The sequence below is a fragment of the Microtus pennsylvanicus genome, chromosome 7 (assembly GCF_037038515.1).
Source record: "Microtus pennsylvanicus isolate mMicPen1 chromosome 7, mMicPen1.hap1, whole genome shotgun sequence".
Lineage (NCBI taxonomy): Eukaryota > Metazoa > Chordata > Mammalia > Rodentia > Cricetidae > Microtus > Microtus pennsylvanicus.
In genome coordinates this window covers 88,149,392-88,165,094 of record NC_134585.1, presented here as the reverse complement: position 1 = coordinate 88,165,094, position 15,703 = coordinate 88,149,392, and the positions used below count along the sequence as shown (strand labels likewise).

The 15,703-nt window shown below is 41.0% G+C and overlaps 1 protein-coding gene across 1 annotated transcript in view; it reads left to right on the top strand.

Annotated features, from left to right (window-relative positions):
* The window catches only part of Col25a1 (collagen type XXV alpha 1 chain), a 392,115-nt gene extending 376,704 nt beyond the window's left edge, over positions 1–15,411 (top strand). The window contains exons 34-37 of the mRNA XM_075981333.1: positions 74–127; positions 4,878–4,955; positions 6,690–6,728; positions 10,618–15,411. Coding sequence (XP_075837448.1) covers positions 74–127; positions 4,878–4,955; positions 6,690–6,728; positions 10,618–10,620 — 174 coding nt within the window. The 3' untranslated portion in view covers positions 10,621–15,411. The remainder of the gene's footprint in view (positions 1–73; positions 128–4,877; positions 4,956–6,689; positions 6,729–10,617) is intronic.
* The last annotated feature ends 292 nt before the right edge of the window (positions 15,412–15,703 follow it).

The window sequence follows — 15,703 nt, the reverse complement described above, 5'->3', positions numbered from 1 at the left end:
GCGGTGTTAATTTTGATATGATCTTGCCACGGTCACACCAATGGCTAACTTGAGTTTGCTTTTCACCCCCTAGGGCTTCCCTGGTCCTCGAGGCGAGAAGGGTGACCTGGGAGAAAAGGGAGAAAAGGTGACTTCTCCCAGCATGCACCTTGGGTGTTTCTGCTAGCACTGTCTGCTCTGCTGCTGAACCTGTGTGATCCCATTGTACACCTTTCTTGTCTCAGTCCTGTGTTCCAAAAACATACAGATGGCTGATCTAAGAAATCGGGTCTTCAAAGAGGACTAAAGAAGGCTACTCAGCTAGAAATGAGGGCACATCAAGCATAGGAGGAAGATTCTGACCCCTGGATATCAAAGCTACCGTCTTTCAACTGCCTGACCCCAATTTTTTTAATGTAATGTCTAGGGGAATTGAATATTTTTTCACAAAAGTAAAATCATATCACGCAAACCTCAGTGATATTTTGGCAAAGCCCATCTCATCTGCAGACCAGTATCTCATTTATATACATGATATTTCTAGGAGAGAGACTGCTGCATGGGACGTTTTGATTTTTTTTTAATTCAGAGGTAAAAGGCAAGCATTGTGACTGAGAGACCACAGTATGCCCGCTATGCAGAAGCTACTCTGTTAGCTGTAAAGCCAATAGTTGTAGGCTTTTGAGTGAAGACATTGGTTATTTTATGGGTTGGTATTAAAGATCTCTTGGGACCATCAGTCAACTCCATAGGTTAACAGGGCCGATATCAAACAACATGATTTTATAAACTAAAGAAAAGTTTGGATTTTAAATTTTAAACATCATTTTCTCCACTTCTCTTTAGTTCTGTTCCATCTGATCTTCTCTCCTCTCTCTCACTCTCTCTCTCTCTCTCTCTCTCTCTCTCCCTCTCCCTCTCCCTCTCTCTGGTTTGCTATAGTTTTTAATCTAGTAGTAAATCAGATAAGTTTTTATATTGGATGAAACAAATGGCAACAAAAACTTAATAATGAAAACCTTAAAATGTTTGACTATGTACCTGACGATTCCAGTTTAAACCAGATCTCCTCCTTTGATTAATTCATGCCTTGATATACTTGGCAATGCATTGTTCTTTCAAACCCAGTAAACTCTCTTGAACAGTGAAACTCTGGTATGCCAAAGAAAGGGCTTGCAGCCTGCTGCATATGTTTTAAGAGTTAAGTCATTCAGCTGGGCAGTGGTGGTGCACGCCCTTAATCCCAGTACTCAGGAGGCAGAGGCAGGCAGATCTCTGTGAATTTGAGGCCAGCTTGTTCTACAAGAGCTAGTTCCAGGACAGGGTCCAAATCTACAGAGAAACCGTCTTAGGGGGAAAAAAGAGTTAAGTTACTCAGCTTCTCACTTTTCACTGATAAGAGTCTACACAGCGGTCAACCCAAAGCACCACCATCAACAGCATCACAGATGTTGAGCATGTGAGCATTCCTTTCCCCAAGGGCTTTCTACATGATAACCCTTGACATCTTCACACCGCCATCCTACGGTGGGTGCTATCACCTCCCCACTTCACAAACAAGGAAAAGTATGCCCTAAAACGTTCTCTTTTTTTTCACATTATAAATCCCAGCTACAAGCTTTATGTGATTTGAGATCAGTTTTGTGCGGGACCATTGGACACAGGCACATTGTCTTAGAGGCTATGTTTGTTCGCTTACTTTATTTATACTTACCTAGTAGGTAGTACGAATCTAAAATCTTACTCAAGAAAAAATACCATGTGGTACGAAATTTTATGCTCTTTAAAGAAGTTAGAAATCACCAGTATTGGCTCAATGGTAGAGACCTTATCTACCACGTGCAGGGCCCTGAGTTCATTCCCCGGCCCTGCAATGAAGGGACGGAGGAGTGTATGCGCACAAGAAGAGAAATTCCCATCAGTGTGGCTTATAAAAGCACAAACTCACAATCCCATCCTCGGAAAAATGCATAATCGCCCATATGAAAATATTTCCATGCTTAGAAGATTTGTATTCAGGAAAATCAGATTCTGAATATTAAGCACTTTGTGTTATCTTTTTCTTTAATCTAAGAAGTAAAAATTGACAATAATTATCACATTTTAACTGCTCATACACACAGTGAGAGATAGGTAACTTCGTGGTACATAAATACACTATTTCATCATGTGATGCTGGTTATTAACACTGACATTGTATTATTCTAATGTCTCTTTTTCATAAAGCTTACTGTTCACTAAAATTTTAACAACAAATGTAACATTGCCTATTACGGAATTTGAGTAGTTAATCTTAAACCCTTTTGACAATCAAATCATGAATTCCACTTAACCAACATGCCTGGCCTCAGTTAGGCCTACTCAAAGATGGGTCCATGGCTCCATAGAGGGCAGAGCACACCCAACAAGTTTCAGTTTATGTCGTGGTTTGGAAGCAACTTGGTGTGGGAGGTACTGAGTCTTCATGAATGAGGGCTTCTGAAGGCATCACCCATTTCTTCCATACCTGCTTTTTCTTCACCTTTTCCTGTCACATCTTTGTCTTCCATCATGTACAGCTAAACCACACAGAATTTCGTTCCCCTGTATTCAAGAAGCCCAAGTGGTTTCGATTTTGAGCCTTCTGCTGCAATGTTTTTGGCACACGGGAGAGGAACAAGGAGGAGCTTCCCTTCAGCTCGCGCTGTCACAATGAGTGTTCTAATTTGAATGAGTGTCTCATACATGTCTGTGGTGTGGGTTGTTCTGTCTTTTCTCTTTGAATATTCATGCCGCTTGCTTCAAAGACTGTTCGGTTTTATTGTAACTGCCATCCAGGCTGTAGAGCGAATGTTCTCATTTAAGTATGTATCTACGTATCATCTTCTGCATTCTACACCGCGCCAACTCCCTGTCTATGTGTTTGCAGATGTGTATGTTAATGTAAAACAGCTGGGGTGCATTCCTTCCTTCCCCTCCTTTTGCCTCCTTTCCTCAATTCCTCCATCCCTATGATCTGTGCAGACACCCCACAACCTTGACCTTGATTCCCAAATACTAATTCCCACAGCTACATTCCCACTGTATAATTATCCTGCCTACCTCATCTTAATGAGCCCAGACTGCTTTTCCTATCTGCAGCACTGTGAGCTGGAAACTCATTTACCACTGTGAACACTGACACGGGGTCTACAAGAGATGGGAGAAGACCGCCTAGGTCTATCGATGTCGGTTTCTCCAGTCGGCACTGCTGCCGAGGATTAGCACCCGAAACTTTCAATAAGTCGAGTATTCACTTTTATGTTTGCTAGGAAGAAAAAAGTGAAGCCCCATGAAAGCCCATTTTAATCCCAGAAAATGTTCTGGTATTACTGAGAGCTGTAAAATAGGGTTTAATTGAACATCCCTGGGAGAGACAGAAGACATTTGCCTCTCCCTCTGAGTCTGTGCAGACAACACGTGTTAACGAGTAAGTAGGGAAAAGGCAAGTTTGAAAGGTACTCACAGTTGGGTGGAGTATCCATTATCCATTACCCACCGCCCCACTCCACCTGCTACTGACTGGCTTTGTACCATTGATACCTGCCATCCACAGCGCAAATCCCTAATTCACACTTGACTCCAACATTGTGGTGGTCAGGACTGATCTGGGACTGGAGAGATGACTCAACAGTTAAGAGCACTACTTGCTCTTCCAAAGGTCCTGAGTTCAATTCCCAACAACCCCATCGTGGCTCACAACCATCTGCAATGAGATATGGTGCCCTCTTGAGGTCAATCATCGTCATCAACTTAGACCATAAAGCCCAATACAGACAAGTTCAACAGAATTGCCATATTTATGGCTGCCCATGCATGCTTCAGCATTGCCAGGACATAAATTCCATTTTTTCAAATTCAGCACTGATCTGCCTTTCTGATGCATCAGCCCTTTTGGTCTCCTTCTTCTTGTTGAACTAGATAGATAGATAGATAGATAGATAGATAGATAGATAGATAGATAGATAGATAGATAGATAGATAGATAGATAGATAGATAGATAGATGGATGGATGGATGGATGGATGGATGGATGGATGGATGGATGGATGGATGGATGGATGGATGGATGGATGGATGGATGGATAGACAGACAGACAGACAGATAGATCCATAGATCCATTCTGTTGCCAGAATCCACTGTCACCACGCCAGATAGATCCATAGATCCATTCTGTTGCCAGAATCCACTGTCACCACGCCAGGTTTTTTATAGCATCACTCTTCTCTCTGTCAGAAAACAATGGTAAATGCCCTTCCAGACTATTCTTAGCTAAACCATATTTTGAATCATTTTTATTCTACACCCCACCCAAATAAAATCTGTCTTTTATTTAAACCCTTGTATTCACAGGGGGAAAAGGGAAAGAAAGGCAAAAAGGGGCCTAAAGGGGAGAAAGGAGAACAGGGCGCTCCTGGATTAGATGCACCCTGCCCGTTGGTATGTCTAACTCGTGCAACTGTCTCCAGATGTTTTTTGTGAGGGGTGAAATGGGAGAGGAACAAGCCAGAGGGACCAGTAACAGCAGCTTCCCAGGAGGGCCATTGAACATGGACCTGCAGACGGGTGCTCAGGATACACAGATGTGCCTCACATCTTATTGCCAGCCATTCTTGCTGCTCTGTCTCTAAACTCTCATACAGGCTGGAGCCTGACTATAGGATGTGAAGAAGGGCCAACGCCATTGCATACCCTTCCACAGAGGAGGCTATGGTCTCCTGACAAGGCCTCGTCATGATGATGAGAACCGTCTCTGCATGTTAAGTCCCTTCTAAATTGTTCCTCTCCCGACTTTTTCTTCTAGTTGTTTCTTTTAGCAGATGTTTGCCTTCAGTGACTTCTTGGATTAGTAACGTTATGAGTTAATCTTTACAAACAGGGATTCCGTGGCGTTAAGGGGGAAAAGGGGGAGCCAGGCCAGCCTGGCCTGGATGGGCTGGATGCCCCTTGCCAATTGGTACAGTATTTCTCTTTCCTACCATCCTGCATGCCATTCCTTTATTTACTATGTATTCGTCTGTATCAGTGTAAAGTGCTTCTTTCTGGAGTAAGCTTTACATGATAAACATACTACATGCATGTGCATGAGCAGGCTCCTCCCTGGGCTCTGCAGAGGGGAGAGAGCAAGCATGTGTTATCAACAAATGTAAATTAATCTTCTAACATTGTTCTCACTACTGACATGTCCATTTCCATGTTCTTTGGAATATTAACTTATCCAATAAATATTCAGAGATTATTTATGAGTTAGACAAAAATACATGATGCAAAGGCACTGATAGGCCAGAAGTTTGGACGATTACCCTACTTAACTTTTTCCTTTCCTCTGAAAGAAATAAGGATGTTTTTGTCTCTCCCATTACAGTTTTTATCAGGGCCATAAACGAGGCCAAACCTACATAACGAAGCTTCTGTGGTCAGGAGTTAACCAATCCGAAGCACCATTATTACGAGACCATAGAAAAGAAAGCAACTGCCCTGAATATCTAAAGATGATCATTGACTGCAGCCCAAACCCTCTTCTCTGTCACATAACCTTTTCGACGTAATGGTCTCTCCCTGTAAAACTCACTTTCCCGAAGTAGACAGAATTCCCTCCTTCATTGGCATGAGCTCAAAATCCTCCTTATACTAAAATCTAAAATTCTACTGGCTGATCCTTTTCCTTGTACCAATCTGGCATCACCAATTTCTCCCAAATATGTTACAAAGCTAGATTATTTTGTTACAGTAAAAAGGGTAGTGTAATTATATTTTGAGGAGTAAAAAGAAAGCTTTTTATCGTCGTGTTCCACTTGGTCTGCATGACCTCACATAATTCTTCAGTTATAAGCATGATTCGTTAAAGGGAAATGTATATTTTGTGAGTCTTTTAAGAGATTGTGTGTATAGAAAAAATATTATTCAGTCAACTGTGATAGTTAGAATGTGTTAATATGGAGAACTTTGTCTTTTGTTTGCTTGTGTTGATAAGCCACATTTTATAAGCCCCTTCATCGGAGGGAAATGCATGCCTTCGACATGTCACATCTTCCAGTCTCATGTGTATCTGAAGATGCTTCCACCTTAAAATGCATTCTGTAATATTTAGAAACCTTCATTCGGAATGTTCACCAGCTTCTGAAAAGCTCAGCAAAAGCACTGGCAAACAAAATGGATGGCATGTACTTTAATATGCAGACAGACTGCCGGGTTTCAAATGAGTATGTTTTGTAATATCCACTGGCATACGGAGAGCTATAAACTTCAGATAGAAATGCTTTGCCATTGATTGCCAATGCCACAAACCATAGTCCATAGTGACCCCAAGGAAATGAAACTCTGATTTATTTGGCAACGATGACTGTGAGATGTTTTGAGGGCACTAAGAGGTGCCATGGACTGTGCAGATGTGTTATCTAAAGCTCTGCCTGTGAGCAACACATGAGACAACTACGCTTTGTACATTCTGTCTTCAAAATTAGACACTGCCCTTTCTGTATTCACGTCTTTTCTAGAGGTGTGCTCAGTCTGGAAAGCATTCGAATTATGTTCATTTTAATTAAACATCATGAGCCACTGCTTAGTATAAGATGCCTATGACTGAAGCCACCTGATAGAAACAATTTTTTGAAGTCTCTTGGCATGTCGACTTACATATCTGATTACTTATAAGAACCTAAGGAATTCTTTTTCTTCCCTTCAAATCCAGGGACCTGATGGATTACCCATGCCTGGCTGCTGGCAAAAGGTAGGTAGGCCTTAAGGGTTTTATTTTTTCTAGAAAGAAACCCTAATCTTGACCAGGCCCTTTCCATTGCAGAACAGACCTTTTACATTTGACATTATTGAAAACCAGGTATTTCAAAGCAAATGTGCCAGCTCTGGCCAATTTTTTGATGAATGTGTTTAAACTGATTTCCACCCAAACCCATGGGCAAAAACAAACTATAATCTTGGCAAACTATGATCTGGAACCTCAAGGTCATTGTTTGTGATGGAAAGGCGCAATGTATCTGATAAGATTGTTTGGCTCTCTGCCAATGAACTCTTTCCTCCTATTGTTTAAAAATTATTTTAATTGTGATTTTTCCCTGTATCTGTTGCATTGACAAATATGCAGATATATGGTCGAACCCTGTGCATAGGAGTCACACAACTGGGAAAGCAGAAAATATAAACATAACACTTCTCAGTGATGTCTTGATTTATTTATTAGTGTCTGCTTAAGTCTATGCTGGCATCCTTTATATTGGTTTGTTTAATCCTCATCACATGACTGCCCATCATCACTGAGAATGTTTTCAGTACAAATGGCTCAACCCAGAGAACCTTCTGTGCACAAAGGCTATATGCCATGCCCTATTGTATCAATTAATCCATATAGTAACCTACGCATGAGTAATAGAAATTTGGAAACATAAAGAAACTTCCAAGAGCAGCAAGCTGGTAGGTAGCAAGGCTAGAAGGAGAAGCATCAGGCAGTAGCGGTAGCATTTCAAGCAGACAGACGGAACTCTGTGCATTCTGCACTGCCCCGGGAGTGAAGACGTTTTACACAGTGATGCTGTGACCTCAATGTGAAGGTTACTGGAGGGCAAAGAAATGCCTAGAAAGAGCAATGTGATAAGGAAAGCATCCAGGGTGCTTCGATGGCTCTGAAATTTTATCTCCAATACTTTGTAGCTTATCCAGTAATTGTAGCCAACCACACGTCATTTGGAAAATTAGAACAAACCATGTAAGCCAGCGTGTGGAAACATGAGGAGACAATGGGTTCTTGGTTGCCTCTCAAGTCAGCAACTCAACCATCAGGAAATCTTCTGTGATTTGCTTTCTCAACTAACTTCACACACTTAGCTAAGGACAAAAACGCCTCCTCTCATGGCAGCGTCTTTTATTTATTAGCTTCCCTAGCTCTCCTTTGAGCCTATCAGATAATTAACTCGGTTGCATCTGAGGTCAAGAGGGACTCTGGATAGAGACCCCCTCATCAGCGCCTTCCTTAGCCTCCTGCCGGCTTACCTGCCGTGCACAGACATTGTAACGCCATCCTATGCAGGGATGTGCCGTGCGCAGACATTGTAACGCCATCCTATGCAGGGATGTGCCGTGCGCAGACATTGTAACGCCATCCTATGCAGGGATGTGCCGTGCACATTGTAACACCATCCTATGCAGGGATGTGCCGTGCACATTGTAACGCCATCCTATGCAGGGATGTGCCGTGCACATTGTAACGCCATCCTATGCAGGGATGTGCCGTGCGCAGACATTGTAATGTCATCCTATGCAGGGATGTGCCGTGCGCAGACATTGTAACGCCATCCTATGCAGGGATGTGCCGTGCGCAGACATTGTAACGCCATCCTATGCAGGGATGTGCCGTGCGCAGACATTGTAACGCCATCCTATGCAGGGATGTGCCGTGCACAGACATTGTAACGCCATCCTATGCAGGGATGTGCCGTGCACAGACATTGTAACGCCATCCTATGCAGGGATGTGCCGTGCACAGACATTGTAACGCCATCCTATGCAGGGATGTGCCGTGCACAGACATTGTAACGCCATCCTATGCAGGGATGGCCATTTGCTCTCTATCCTCTCCTCTGTAGTTCACTAAGATGATTTTTTTTAAGCTGGTCATTAGCACACTGCACCCAGAGATGCCAACAGTTCATTTCCCCTACACTGGGCACCACTTAAAACTTGGAGTCACTGTGGTCTGGGACAATTCTAAATCATTTTCTTTTTCATAAAGAGATAGATGTAAGAGCAACAAGCGAAAGGCTTTTTTCATCTCGTTAGCCCCTGAAATGAAAACTCAGTAATAACACAAATACTGTGACTGAACCGGAATTGTCCATAGGAATATTCAGCTTTCTATTAAATAGGTACTATATTCTACATAAGATTGAGAATCTCATGAATCTGACCTCTCCTGCAAAGAAAAATAACCTAATTATAAAACTTTGGTATTGCTTAGAACCTCCGCACAGCACATACAAACTCAAATCAACATCTCCCCTCTCCTAATAGCAATGAAATAATCAGAAAAAGGAAAATTTCTCAGATTTCTTCGATAGACAATTTAGATATCTCAAATAGTCAAGTAATTTTTTTATTGATATGTTCTAAATAAAGCTAGTCCTGTTTTATTTGGGCTATCCAGTATAAACATGTTTGTGGCATTTTAGTGTCTTATTAGCATATACTAATTACACATAATGGATCCATTATGACGTTTTCATACATGTATCTAGTATATTTTGGTCATATTCGCCCACCCGTTACCTTCTCCTGTCTCTCCCCTCCCCCCATTGATTCCCTTTCCAACTAGTCCCCCTGCTATTTTGATGGTCTAATGAATTTCATTAGGTCACTTAGAGAAGCATAGTTAGAGGATTGTTCACAGGAAAACGGGCACCTTAACAGTGGTTAGACTGTTTAAGACAACGTCTCCCCATCAACCAGCAACTACATATAGATCCTCCGTGATCCGATATTGACAGGTTCATTCTTACGCAGTTAGGGTGTTATTAATGCACTCATTGAAAGGGGAATCTGGACGACTCACCTGTGGAGGGCGGGCCAGAAGGCAGCCATCACCCCACTCCCCTCTGCACTGTACTTTTCTCATTGATTTTTCTTTGAGTAAAACTAAAGGAAGCGCCAGACGTGGTGGCACATGCCTTTAGTCCCAGCTCCCAGAAGGCAGGCAGAGCACTGTGAGTTCAAGGCCAACCTAAACTATACAGTGAAACCCTGTCCGCCCCTCCCCCCCCCCAAAAAAAGCAAAATGAAACAAAATCCTAAAGAAGTCTCTAAGATCTGCTCTGTAAGCTAATAGCCCAGTGAAAAGGCTTCTTAGTCTGAGTTGATGGCGGTTCTGGAAAAGACCTTCTAAATGAGGAACCAAAGATTCGGGGGAATTTTGTTTTGTTTTGTTTTTTGGTCACAGTGGAACTGATAGCAGGCAGGTTTGTCTTGTCAGGTGCCTTTCAGGGCAAGGCCAGTTATAGGACAAAGGGACCATGACTAGGAAATGTACATGCGTTCTATGCAGGAAGCTGTAGGTTAATATGCCTTTGAACTTAGACCCTTTGACCATTATTAGGTTATGTTACCATGCCTGGAGACATTGTGTGCAGTAATGGAAGCATAACTTTAATAAAAATCACAGTTTCCAGCCGGGCAGTGGTGGCGCATGCCTTTAATCCCAGCACTCGAGAGGCAGAGGCAGGCGGATCTCTGGGAGTTCGGGGCCAACCTGGTCTACAAGAGCTAGTTCCAGGACAGGCACCAAAGCTACAGAGAAACCCTGTCTCGAAAAAACAAAACAAAGAAAAAAAATCCCAGTTTTCTGCTTTCCCAGCACAGTGACTAATACAATCACTTCTCATAAAGTTCTTGGTTGGCCATGGAAAAATGGGAGTTGGGACTAAGATGAGAATCATGGTAAACTGGAGTTTTAAACAGCATGATATGGGAAACATCAGATGATCAAATTGGTTTGCTGACCTAAAGAAAAGACTACAGGGTTCTTCCAGTGTTTGCAAAATAAATGTTAATTTGGAATTTTTATCAAAGTTACCACTAACTCCACGTGTGTCTGTTTGTTGTCTGTTTTTCTGCAGTGATGAATCTAACCTTCCAAGCATGAAGTTGTGTATATAATGGTCCACCTGTTATATTTATAGTTGAAAAACTATGACTCGCAGATTTTTGCAAGTGTGGGATCTGCTCCCCCGGCACTGTTTCTCCCTGTTCACAGTAGTACAGACGCCCATCTCTTCTCACATCTGAAACTAGGCAGTGTACGGAAGTGAGGAGGCCACAGGAAATATAACTCGGTGTCTCTATTTTACGTGAATATACGTATTTATAGGGACATCAGTGACAAAGAATGATTGCCCTTGCTCGTTTCCTATTTGGAGCTTGTCGACTGCATGGACAGAAAGTGCCATGAAATAGTTTACATGAAATCGTGACCAAATACAGACTCAAAGCTATGAACATGTAGCACACATTCCCTAGGAACACCCATTCGTGCCCACCCCACCTGCTGAAACCTTCTAAAACCAGCATGACCCTGTGCCAACCCTGCTTGTGCAAATGCAGACGCTTGCATGCCACCTCACAAGTTCTGACTACAGCTGAGCCTTTGTTCCTTTTGTCATCTCAAGGGGGTTACACCTTGGCTCATTGCCAAAAAGAGATAAGTTGCTGGAGAACACACACACAGTTGGTCTTATATTTTGAGGGAGCTGCAGTCCCGACTGCAGATCCACAGATCCTAACAATGTGGGCTCCTGTGACCGCCTTTGTTGAAAACCCGAAGGGTTGAGTGGATTTCTGCCACGTTTTCCTTGGGCTGCGCTTGGCAGTGAAGACGTCGGAAGAGGACCCGGTTCGGCATCCTGCACTGTCTCTCGTGTGACCGAGTTGGAAGGAGATTTATAACCACGGAAATCCAGAGGGGCAGGAATTGTTTTTCTAGATGAACTGACGTCCCAGGGGTGTTGATCTCGGTGCTTTGGGAAAAAGTCAGAGGTAATGCAGCTGTGTTTCCGGGACAGCGGAGCCTTGGAATGGAAGCCCCTGTTCGTGCAGGAAAGGTGCAGACTTGCCATCAGAGCTCAGGGTGCTGAAGAGACCGTGTCCTGAGAAGGGATCGGACAGAATAAGATGTGCTTCAAATGCCGGGGAATCCTTAGTGCTGGCTCTACCAAAGGTAGCCGGAAAGTGTCCGTCTCTCCCTTCCTTCTGGGGTTGACACATACCAATCGTTTCTTTTTTTTTTTTACAAGTTCCAGAAACAAACTGTAGTTTCCATTCTTTCTCATACTTTTTGTTTTCTTAGGAACAGAAACTATTTGCTTCACTTTGGGCCTCACAGGTTTTTAAACGTTATTTTTAAGAAAAGTTTTCAAATCGTGTAATGATTTGAATCCAATAGTAAAAATAACCTTACCATCTCCTTGTTTTGTTTAAGATAATCGAAGAGATTATAAGAAGGCTTCGTTTTTTTACTTAATTCATTATAAAGTATGACAATTAAGCATTTTTTACTACTTTTTGATTGACATTGACAAATTTGTTATCAACGTGAAAGTCAAGATTTTATCACATTTGATAGCATGAACTTGCTTCTTCTAGGTTTTTTTTTTCTATATTGAAGTTTATTTCTCGAGTTTTGTTTTTACATTTCTAAGTGTTTGTCTTATCCACAGACCAAATCTGAGATCTCAGAAAGCCCTGGAATATAGTTGCCAGAAAAGGTCTTGTTTTTACTGACTTGCTCAAAACATACCAATGCAGACTTAGACTGGGCAATTCCTTGCTGAGTTTGTGGCATGTTTTGAAATGACTTATTCTAAGTGGAAGGGTGGTCTGGAGAAGCACCATCCGTGGGAGCAGTGATCCTAGCAGCTCCTTAGAGAATTTCATTTCCCTCGGTGATTGAATGTCATTTTTCTGGGAACATTTTGAGCTCAGTGTTTAGATTTTCACCACCAGAAGGGAAATTAGTTCACACTTAGGCTTATAACAATGAAGATACAATTTCACAATAGATCTTAAGATGTCTTTCATATTGTGTAACCAAATGCTCAGTCATACAAAATGATGTCATCTTTTTTCTTTGTCATTTCTGAGATTAGAATTTAAATGTTAGATCAGACTATCTAGTAATACTTCTAATAACATTCCACACTCCTAAGCCAATTCAGCATTTTTTTTAAGTGAAGAGTGTTTTTAACAATTTCTTGTATGATATGTTTAGGGTAAGGTATTTCACAATAAATGAAACAATTCGTCTTAAATCATTTGGGTCACAGAAATGAGCCCAAGATGACACATTATCTTCAGAAACAAAAAACAAAATAACTGTATATAGGATCTTGAGGACAATCTGGTGACTATACTTCCTCCTATCTTCCTTTCTGTTTCTCCACTAGAAAGAGGTATTGAGAGGGATCATTATTTCAAATTTAGAGATTCTAACGATGGTTTTGATATTGAACTAGTTTCATTAAAGTATTGGACACACGCCTGTAGAAAAATACTGCACAGTGTGTGTGTGTACTGGGGTTTTCCTTGTAAGGCACATTTGAAGGAACATGTAAACTTTTATTTCTGTACTTCCTTGGAACAAACAACAAGATGATGGTAGTTCTCTATGCTCAGTGGATTGCTAGGTTACCCGCCATGAGTTAACCTTGAGCTTTGGACTATGGAAACATATTTACTCATCCATTTTGTCATCTAACCGAGTAATTTCCAAGGGAATCAATAATGGATTATTGTGTTGATACATATGTTTATAGATTACATTCTTTTTCATAAAGACTCTTTTAGGGAAATGAAGAAAAAGGGTATGGGACACTCACTGGAAATATGTCAAGGTCAGGTTTTACTTCCACTGTCACGTTGCCTCTCTCCACCGTTTTCCATTTGCCTCAGTTGCTGCTGGGAAATACCCTTCCTTTTTATCTCAATGGATAGTAGACCTCTACTGTGGGCGATTTTATTTCTGTTTAATGGCATTCCTAAGCTGTTATTTTGTGGCTTTATTTTTGAAGTTCATGAATCTGTTGTAATGTACTTCAATGACCAGCCTTTCCTCATGTAAAACAGCCTTCTGTGGTGCCCCTTATCCTGTGTTCATCATATATACCATATTCCTTTATCGGTTTTCATTTACCTTTTTTTTTTGAGTTCCCTCACTTTCCAGCTTACACACTGTAAGCTTGCCTGACGCAGAGAAGTCTGCACGCGACACGTAGGGTACCTAAGTATGCCTGAATCCCTCCCATCTTTCCTTTCCCATTATCAAATGCAGCCTTGGAGGGTTTTTCCTTTTCCTGTTATTTTATGGAGAATATTGGAATGTCTCTCACTCCTACCAATAGAAAGTTCTTGGCTTTAGCTTTATACTCCGAGTATCTGATGTGTTCATGGGCAGTATGCGTGTGTGTACTTTGTGTGTATATCTGCTATCTTTAAAAAAAAATGGTCAGATCACCATTCTGTATTTTTGGGGAACTTGTCCTTAGTATTTTTGTCACTTAGGAAATGTGCCTAATTGCCAAGTATTCTTTAACATAACAAAATAACACTTTAATCCCCCTCCCACTATATTTGTCTGAGAGTTCAGCATCTTCTCAAAAGTGGTGGTGGGAAACTTGGATGCTGACATCAGAAACTTTGATTTTCTTCCTTTCTTGATGATATTCGGATTATTTTAATGTTTAATGCCTACCAAAACATAGAATTTAATGATTATTATAATAATAACAAAAAGTCCTACTATTTCATAAGGCTTCCTGGTGCCTTATCATTCCAAAAATACTAAAAATGGCCAGCTGTGACCCCGGGGGTTGAGAGGTCTGACCAGTTAAAATTCCGCCAACCTGTGTTCGGATGTAAAGGCCCTCTGTCCCTACTTCTGTTCTCTTAATGCATCTTCTCGCCCAGAGGCACTCCTCTAACTTACGTTGCTGGTGAAATTGTTTAGGGTTTTGGTTACTTCTATAATAACAAACATTTTAATGGCTTCTTTTTCCACTAAAATGCATTTACATGTGTAAGCTGCCTACTCCGCTTATTGGCAGACTTTTGGAGACGAAAATGGACTGCGTTATGCTTGACTTCTTGACAACAAAGAAAATGCCAACATTTCTCAAAATAAGTGGATATTCTGACATATCTCAGAACTATTCATGAGTCGGGTTCCTGAAGAATATCACACATGTTGTTGGTGTTTGGGTGGAGTTCTTCATTGTGTTGTAAATGTTTCATTAAGGTGGACATTTTAAAAAAGATGTATGTATCTGATTTATCTTTTGGAAATATTATATTTTTTATTTGTATTTTTTACATTTTAAAGTTCATCTCTATGTGCAGCTATTTTTATATTGCCAAAAACTCACATAAATGCATAGTAAGAGGGAAATGGGAAAAAAATGACAAGTATTTGTAAGATGACAAGTGTTGCCTTGTAGGTTTGTTTTTTAATGTTTCATGGGCCAGTCTCATGTTCTCGGTTATTCTAATAATGTGTTGTATCTTTTCACTGTATATATGGTGCAAACCTGATTGTCTTGGTAGTGTAAATATTTAAAAGATTGAATTTTTCCCATTTGACTTCTCATTTCAATTGTAATTTTTCCCGCTGTCATTACTGACTCAATGGCCTGTGAAGGCTCTGATTTGCAATTTGGAGAGAATTGCTTTGGGTTCATTTTCTAATTTGTTTTTAATTTACTTTTAAAACTTGTTTTCAGGGTTCCTAGTTTGTGAGAAGTTGATCTTCGGAATTGTTTTTACACTATTTATGACTTATTTTCATAATGTAAAAAGTGTGTAATTATTACAGTATTAACCCAAACAGTGATAATAAATTGTATTGTTATAAAGTTTTAATGATATTCCTGAGAACGTTGTCCTATTTTCTTTTATTTAGAAACAGTCAACAAAACAGTTGACTACTTTTCTTACCACACCATAGTGTGGTGATTTTTTTTTTTTAAACAAATGCTTTCGGGGTCATATAATAATGCTTCCAAACTCAGCTTCCACTCCAGAGTCACTTTGTCCTTGAATTCCCTATCTGGATGATGTAAGTTACCTCACACTAGGTTACCTGTTCCTCCTTCCCCTCCCCCCACACCATCACCACATCAGAGTGTAGTGCGTAATTTCACAGCATACCCATCTACC